General features: G+C 41.3%; 1 protein-coding gene across 11 annotated transcripts in view; it reads left to right on the top strand.

Moving 5' to 3' along the window:
- Window positions 1-5: 5 nt before the first annotated feature.
- The window catches only part of MLLT10 (MLLT10, histone lysine methyltransferase DOT1L cofactor), a 218,037-nt gene continuing 209,025 nt past the window's right edge, over window positions 6-9,017 (top strand). For 8 of the 11 annotated variants that reach the window (XM_023758558.1, XM_023758567.1, XM_023758566.1 and 5 more), the window contains exons 1-3: window positions 6-282; window positions 459-618; window positions 3,184-3,263. In XM_023758558.1, the coding sequence (XP_023614326.1) occupies window positions 459-618; window positions 3,184-3,263 (240 nt within the window). In that variant the 5' untranslated portion in view covers window positions 6-282. Of the gene's footprint in view, window positions 309-458; window positions 619-3,183; window positions 3,264-9,017 lie in introns of those variants that run through there. The other 3 variants (XM_023758555.1, XM_023758562.1, XM_023758560.1) reach the window with 3 other exon arrangements.

Genomic DNA, 9,017 nt, shown 5'->3' with positions numbered 1-9,017 from the left:
GCCTTCTCACGCCGGCGCGGGCGGGCGGGCGCGCACCGCCGAGTGACGCCGGAGGAGGAAAGGCAGCGCCCTTCCCCTTCCCTCGCCGCCCGGGGCCCAGCGGGAGCCCCCCAGTGCGCCTGTGCGGAGGCCTCCTTGATTATGTGTGCCCTCTCCGGGCTGCAGCGCTAGCCGCCGGGCGTTAGGTGGGGAGGGAAGAAGACCCGGAGGAGGCGGAGGAGGCGGTGGAGGGGAAGTGGGGGGGAGTCAGCAAGGACATGGCTCCTGACTCCTGTGCGGAACGTGAGTGACTGAGCGGCAAAGCCCGAGTGAGCGAGTGGCCGATTGGCGGGCGTGGGCCGGGCGCCGGGAGGGAGCGGGAGCGCGGGTGGCTGGCTGTGCGGGGGGGCCGGGGGGGGGCCGGGAAGCACTAACTGGCTTGCATGTGTTTTTTAATGGTCCCCCCAACTCCCTCTTAGATGGTCTCTAGCGACCGGCCCGTGTCTCTGGAGGACGAGGTCTCCCATAGTATGAAGGAGATGATTGGAGGCTGTTGCGTTTGCTCAGACGAGAGAGGCTGGGCCGAGAACCCACTGGTTTATTGCGACGGGCACGGCTGCAGCGTCGCGGTGCATCAAGGTAAACACCCAACCGCCCGCCGGGCCGAACCGGGCCCGCTCCCAACCGTCACCGCGTCCCCCACCGGGGCAGCAACTGCCAGCTCCCCCCGCCCCTCCCCCGCCCCGCCCCGTTCCGCGGCCCGGGATGGACTCCGCGGGGCCTCGGCGGGGCGCGGCGGGGGTGGGCTGTGCGTGTGGGAGAAAGTGCGTGTGGCCTGGACTGTCATGTGATTCGGCGCTCACTCTCTCAAGTGTCATTTGGCCGCCGCCTGCGCCCGGACCCGGGGGTCTGGAGACTTGGGGGCCGTGGTTGGAGGAGGGGGCTGCGGGCTGCGGGGCTGCGGGAGGGGGTGGAGTGCGGGGGGCGGCAGGGCTTGCCCCCCTCGGCGGGGTTACCTTGGCTGTGGGTTCAGGCACGTGTAGACCCCTCCCCCTTTGGGCTCGCTCCCTCCCGTCTGCCGCAGTGTGTCTGGGGACTTCCTGTGGCATGGAAGCAGCCTGGGAACGCCGCTCCCCGCTCCGGGGCGTGGGGGAGGGGGCCGAGGGGCTGCCCGGCCGCTTCAGATCGGGGCGGGGAGGCTCTGCGGCCGCCCCTCCGGCTTTCTGGCGGAGGCTCCGCTGCTGGGGACCGGGAGCTCGCTGCGGGAGGAGGGCGGAGGTCGCGCCGCAGTGGTGCTGCCGCAGGAGTGCCTGGCTGCACCGGCTTGGGCTGCTGGATGTGTTCCGTGGCCAATCAGGCCACTTCCTCAGCATCAGTGACTGAAGAGAAAAAGAGGAGGTGGTGCCACCAGTGATTTGGGGAGCATCGTAGTTTATTTCTGGGTGTTTCCACTCAGTGAGGTTGGTTGATACTCAAAAAAAGCCTAGGACACTAGCAAGACAGTTTTCTGGACATTGACCTTGAATGTGGTAAGGAAGTGAGGCAACCTAGATAATTTTTTGGTGGCTCTTACACTCCTCATTATTCACCAACCCGCCCCATTCCCATTTCTGAATCTGGCATTGAGTGATGAATAAGTGGGGCTAAAGTGCATTCTTTAGAATGGAATCTTAGAACTGGGAAGGGAGACTTAAAAGGTAGTGAATTAACCTGAGAATGCAGTTATTCCCATTTTCCTTTAAAGAACAAGGCTGCACAGCTTCCTTTCTTAAGGAGTAAAAAATGTGTTGAAACTAGATACTAATTTTGTGATCTTAGACAACTGGTATATAGTATTTGCATTCCAGTATTTATTGGCATTGGTGGAGGTATTTCTTATGAATTGGATGATAAATTATCAGGTTTTGATAAGTAATCTCATCTCAATATAGAAAATGTTCATTTAAGTCTTAAATTTTTTTTTAAAGTTAATTTTCTTCTCTCCAGTACTTCTGAATTGAAATATGTTTTTGGACACTCATGTAGTGTTTCTTGGCTGATAGCACATTTTGGAGATTTAAAAATTTGTGCTGATTTTATATTCTTTAAGTGCTTTCCAATATTTAAGATATTTTCAAGTTTCCTTTGAGTGCACTCATTCGAGAATGTCAATTAGATATTAGTGTTTTTAGGAAAATTTCAATTTTGAGTTAATTACATATTATAAAAACAATTTTTAAAAAACAACTAGACTTAGATATGTGATATATATTCATACTTATTGGAACATTCACATATATTTAGGAATGTTCACTTTTTATAAGTAACAGCTTTATTGAGATGTGATTTACATGCCTTACAATTCACCCACTTAAAGTGTACAGTTCACTTTTTTTGTGTGTATTCACTAAGTTTTTTATCCATTACCACAATTTTAGAACATTTTCACCACCCTAACAAGAAGCCTTGTACTCTCATTTCTACTCAACTCCCCAGGCAACCATTGTCTTTATAGATTTGCCTATTTGGGAAGCATTTCACTTTTTTTTTCCAAATGTGTTTTTATTGATTTTTAGAGAGAGGATAGGTGAGAGATAGATAAAAACATTGATGAGAGAGAAACATCATCCATGGGCTGCCTCCTGCACGTCCCCTACTGGGAATTGAGCCCAGAAAGTGAAACCCAGTCATGTGCCCTGATCTGAATCAAACTGATGACCTCTTGGTTCATGGATCGAGACACTGAACTACTGAGCCACACCGGCCGGGCTCATTTCACTTTTACATTTAATTTTCTTTTCTGCAGTATCTGTTGCTCATTTTGAAAGATGATTTGGAAATATTTTCATTAGACTTATCTAAAATGATTGCTTCTTAAACTGCAGGATATAGGAATGAATTAATTTCTGAGTTAGTCTATAAAAATCTAATCATGTGTTAAATTTTGCCTAATATTCCTATCATAAAAGAATAATTAAAATTGTAATGTTTATACTTACATGAAATAACATAATTGGCATTTTAACATTTTTATTATGTCATACGATTTCAACTAAGATAATATATGTGTTAAATATAGATATAAAATGTTTTAATTTTCTACAAAGCAGGAGGTTTACATTAATAGTTTGAGAGGTAATTAGTTTAATAGGGCTTTGAAAGGGTATTTGATTTTCCATAATTCTTTATTCTTAACATAATTTAAAACATTTTATTTCCCGACAGCTTGCTATGGCATTGTTCAAGTACCCACTGGACCATGGTTTTGCAGGAAATGTGAATCACAGGAGAGAGCAGCCAGAGTGGTAAGGACTGTTTATCAAAAACATTAAAATACTTTACTGAGTAGCTTAGGATGTTATGTACATGTTTCAGTTTGAAGGGTTGTCAGTCTGTTGTTCAAATATTGATTTTGGGCCAAACATTGACTTACAGTTTTAAAACAATTTTATAAAACCTGAAAAAGAAATTGAACAACATAAGCATATGTTGATGGATACTTTGAGCAGATAATATATAAAGTTGTATTTTAGTTTATTAGCCCTAACTACTGGTTTGAAGGTTAAATTGGCTAATCATAGTTAGAATATAATGACAGTAGGGCATAAGTTATACTGATAATTCTGTCAAGTTCTTTTTAGTGAATAAAAAACACATTAAGAATTTAGTGATTCATACTTTTTGCTATGTCTGCACATGTATAGTTTAACTTTGCTCAATATTTTCAGACATTCAATCCCTTTGGCAAAACAACAAAAGATCTTTCTCTTTTACTTAGCTGGTGGCTACCTTCTTTCTAAACACTTAAAAAAAAGTTTTTATTGATTTCAGAGAGAGGAAGAGAGAGGGAGAGAGAGATAGAAACATCAATGATGAGAGGCAATCATTGATTGGCTGCCTCTTGTACACTCTCGACTGGGGATCCAACCTGAAACCCTGGGCATGTGCCCTGACTGGGAATTGAACTATGACCATCTGGTTCATGAGTTGACGCTCAACCACCGAGCCACACCAGCAGGTCCTGAACACTTTTGTAAACCACCTGTAACAGTGAGGGAGTAATGTTTGTTTATTTATTTATTTTAAATATATTTTTTATTGCTTCCAGAGAGGAAGGAAGAGGGAGAGATAGAAACATCAATGATGAGAGAGAATCATTGATTGGCTGCCTCCTGCACGCCCCCTACTGGGGATGAAGCCTGCAACCCATGCATGTGCCCTGACTGGGAATTGAACCTGTCGTCCTGGTTCATAGGTCAATGTTCAACTGAGCCATGCTGCCTGGGTGGTATGTTTATTCTTTATGGCCAAAAGCATTTTTCTAGTTGAACTTTTGGATCTATCAGGGAGAAATAGATTTAATATTCATTAATCATATAAAAGCATTATCATTTGAAATGTTATAGTTCCTTTTGGTATTGACTAGAGAATTTGACAGAAGGTAGGGAAGAAACATTTCAACTTCTCTACATGTATAGTAAAAACAGAATCTTTTATTTTTATAGCCTGAGTAAATGGCTGAATAGCCTATCTAGGTTTGTGAAATTCAGAGCAGTATTCTGTTGATATGTTTTGTTTGAGTGTGAAAATGCACTGTAGCAGAATTATAGCTATTGATCAAATGTTACCATAATGGGAATTAACAAATGGAGGATGAAATCAATCAAAAATGTTAAGACTTGATGTGGTAGCATACATAGGTGTACTCATGTCTTTTTTGCCTCTTTGTGTAGCATGTTATGATTTGGGGTTCTTGAGTCACCAAGCAAAGGAAGTTATGCTTTATTAGTAAACACTGACAATTAAGGTGAGGCTCTTCCAGCGGTGTTACAATAGATTCAGGGCCAGAGAAAGATTAGAAAATAGGAAAGGTGGGTATCAATAGAGGGAGGATAAAAGCATTGTGAATGGGATTGATAAAATGCCAACATTATTTGTCTTAAATGCCCCCTGTTGCCTGTTTTTATTCCTTTAGCCTCTAAGGCAGCGGTTCTCAACCTGTGGGTCGCGACCCCTTTGGGGGTCGAACGACCCTTTCACGGGTTGCCTAAGACCATCGGAAAACACATGTATAATTACATACTGTTTTTGTGATTAATCACTATGCTTTAATTATGTTCAATTTGTAACAATGAAATTGGGGGTCACCACAACATGAACTGTATTAAAGGGTCGCGGCATTAGGAAGGTTGAGAACCACTGCTCTAAGGGCATGGTCAAGATATTAGGGTGAATAAAGTAGTTATCTAAAAAGTATGTTGGAGGATGCATTTTTTTAATCCTTAAATTTTGTTATTGATTTTAGAGGGGAAGGGGGAAGAGAGAGAGAGAGAGAGAGAGAGAGAGAGAGAGAGAGAGAGAGAGAGAAAGAGAGAAAGAGAGAGATCTGTTCCACCTGGGTTCAACCCCACCACTTTGGTGTATCTGGATGATGCTCTGACCAACTGAGCTACCTGACCAGGGCTGGAGGATGAATTTTATTTCAGCTTTATTTGATGAGATGATGTGGGGGCAATTAAAGGTTTTAAAGAAGAGACACAACCTCCTTTAAATTTCTGTAGTGTACAGTTGTAAAAGTTAGGTCCTTTGTAAGAAACAAAAACTTATTCCAAGCTAAAATAAGCGAAGAAAGAGCATTTTATTTTAAGGATAAAGGAGCTAAGAACCAGAACATGGAAATGTATGCATGACCTAGAAAGGGAATTGAATTAGTCTTAATCTTATTTCTGGTTTTCTCTGTGTCTGCTTTATTCTTTCTGCAGATTTTCTCTGCTGCTTTCTACAACAATCAATAGTTAACTTTTTCTGACTGTTTACTATCTGTCAGATACTTTGCTGAATGTTCTATACCAATTCTCTTCTTTAATCAACCTATCAAATCTATGAGGTTATTCATTCTCATTTTATGGATAAGGACAACATAGTTTTAAGAGCAATACATATCTAGTTGGAGTCTGGGCTGTGATTAATTTTTCAACTATCATGTTATATGTGAAAGATGGGCATACTTCAGCTCCTAATACTTTCCTAATACTTTCTACCTCCTGTATCAAGAGACTACATCTCAGTCTGAATGTCATGTTCCTTTGGGGGAAAAAATGAAAACAAAACTTTTGGCTTGGCTTGGATGAGGTACCTAGATCATCAGTTGGCCATGGCTAGACAATATGGTTGAGTGGTTCAGACACAGGGAGATCTCTGTTGTTTTGGGATAGCTCACTTCTCAGAGAAAGTGGAATTATGAGCTGGTGGTACCTTGACAGATACTGAAGAGTAAAAATCCAGAACAGTGAAACAGTATTTTTAGACAAGTAGTTTGGTAGTATATAGAATGGATTTGAAAGGGAATTTAGAAACAGAAAGACTTAGAATGCTATTAATATAAAACTGTGAGAGTAGAAAGGGAGGAAGTAAAAAGAAAGGGAGCATTTTGAAGGATGAAATGATAGAAATGGATATTGAGTATTGAGTAAAGGAGAGGGAATAATCAAAGACCTTGAAATGTCAAGGTTGATCATTCGGGAATGGTGATACCATTAATAGCAATACAGTGATAGTAATAGAGGAGGGAGAACAAAATTGAAGAGTAAGGAGAATTTTAGTTTTGGGCATGTTGGTTTTGATGCTGCTAGGATTTTTCATTGGAAATTTATGATTAAAATAATGGAGTCAGGTTAAAGTTGGAGCTACATAGAAGGAAGACAGGGAACCAAATGATATTTTTTTGCTGGAGAAAAGGAAAAGTGAAGACAGGACTATGGTGAATACTCACATGTGGAAGACTAAGAAAACATGATACCAAGGATGAATAATGAACTTCAGGAAGGGAGAATTACAGGTATAGTAGCAACACAGACAAACAATTGGTTTTTCAGGAAAGAATAGTTGATAGTGACATTGCTGCCAAGGGTGCTGGACTAAAAAAAGTTCTTGAGACAGCAGTGATAGTTCCCTGGTTTGGGCAGAATGCTCGTTATAGGGCATTGAAGAGAATAGAGATTGTAGGATTAGATTGAATTTTATTTTTCAGAAAGAAATTTTTTTTGGTTAATCCTCAGCTGAGGATATTTTTTCATTGATTTTTAGAGAGAGGGAGTGGGAGGGAGAGGGAGAGACAGAAAGAAACATCGATGTGAAAGAGACACATCGATTGCCTCCTGTACACACCCTGACCAGGGCCAGGGAACCTGCAACCGAGGTATGTGCCCTTGATCGGAATCGAACCCAGGACCTTTCAGTCTGCAGGCCGATGCTCTATCCACTGAGCCAAACCAGCTAGGGCTAGATTGAATTTTAAAAACATTAGGAAAGAGGAAAATAAAAGTAGGATTGGGGGAAAGTTTGGTTGATTTTTAAGGGAAGCTCTTTGTAGATAGGCATTCATAATTTAGTGAAAGCACTTGAATTGCTTTATTCACCGCAAGTATGAATGTTTTGTTGAGAAATTTTTTTAGACTTATACTACTTACTGATCATTATCATAGTAGTGAGAGGTTAAAATACTGATGACTATTTTTGTATTTAATGTGTATTTGTCGTTCTTAATTACCAGGCTGAAGAGAGATATTAGAAATTTTATCTACTTATATCATTTCAATGAGATACAGTGAGGATATTTTATATTTTAAATATTCTACTTCAAAAACAAGTTGAGAGTGAATCATGAAAAAAAAAAATGGCCAAAAGCCAGCTAAGAATTTGCATTAATTAGGTATTGCTATTCTAGTGCTAAATGAAAGACTATTTCTTTCCTAAAGTAATTTTTTCCTCTGCCTCTTTATTATAGTTCTTCCTTGTTTCTTACATTGTTAGGGAGAAATTGCCAGATGGAATCAAAAGTCAAGGTTTTAGGGATTGACCTAGGGTTATATTATTTTACCAGAGGCCCGGTGCATGAATTCGTGCATGGATGGGATCCTGCCAGCCTGCCCCATCAGGCCCGACAGGGCCAGGGGGAGGGGCTGCAGGTGGTTGGCCGGCCGGCCCCGCCCCTTGATCAAACTCCTGGTTGAACTCCTGGTGGAGGGGACAATTTGCATATTAGCCTTTTATTATATAGGATTTTAAAATTTTTGCTTAATGAAGCTATATAATGCAAGCAAATCACTATAAATCTATAAAACCATAAAATTATATACTTAACTATATTAATTATATTTAATTCCAGTAAAATTATATTGATATACATTTAATTATCACAAATAATTCTGAGCAATATAGGACATAAAATAAATACATATGTATTCCCCATCCAGAATGAACAGATGTTACTTATTCATATTTGCTTCAAACCTTCCCTTCTACTTAAAAGGAATAATAAAAGATTAAGTTGAAGTACTTTCTGTACTCTCCTCAGTCTGAGTCCACCATTATCCTTTAGTGTCTGTTAGGCCCTTCTATATATATTTTTTCTTCCCAGTTTTACTGAGATATAATTGGCATATAACATTAATTTAACGTGTACAGCATATTAAATATGTTGTATCAAAATGACTACTGTAATAAGTTAACATTCATAAATCATCTCACATTTGCAAATATTTTTTCCTTTTGATGAGAACTTTTAAGATTTGCTACTCTGTTAGTAAACTTTCAGATATACAACACAGTATAGTTTTAAAAAAAATACGTTTTTATTGATTTTTAGAGAGAGGAAGGGAGAAGGATAGAAACATCGATGTGAGAGAAACATTGATCGCTGCTTCCTGCATGCCCCCCACTTGGGATTGAGCCCGAAACCCGCAACCCTGAGCATGTGCCCTGACCAGGAATTGAATCCGGGATCTCTTGGTGCATGGGTTGACACTCAACCACTGAGCCACACTGGCTGGGCAACTGCTTTTTTTTTTTTTTTTTTTTAAATATATTTTCTTGATTTTTTACAGCGAGGAAGGGAGAGGGATAGAGAGTTAGAAACATCGATGAGAGAGAAACATCGATCAGCCGCCTCCTGCACACTCCCCACTGGGGATGTGCCCGCAACCAAGGTACATGCCCTTGACTGGAATCGAACCTGGGACCCTTGAGTCCACAGGCTGATGTTCTATCCACTGAGCCAA

The sequence above is a fragment of the Myotis lucifugus genome, unplaced genomic scaffold (assembly GCF_000147115.1).
Source record: "Myotis lucifugus unplaced genomic scaffold, Myoluc2.0 scaffold_132, whole genome shotgun sequence".
NCBI classification, from domain to species: Eukaryota; Metazoa; Chordata; class Mammalia; order Chiroptera; family Vespertilionidae; genus Myotis; species Myotis lucifugus.
The sequence above is the reverse complement of the archived record's forward strand: the minus strand, read 5'-3'. Positions and strand labels throughout refer to the sequence as shown.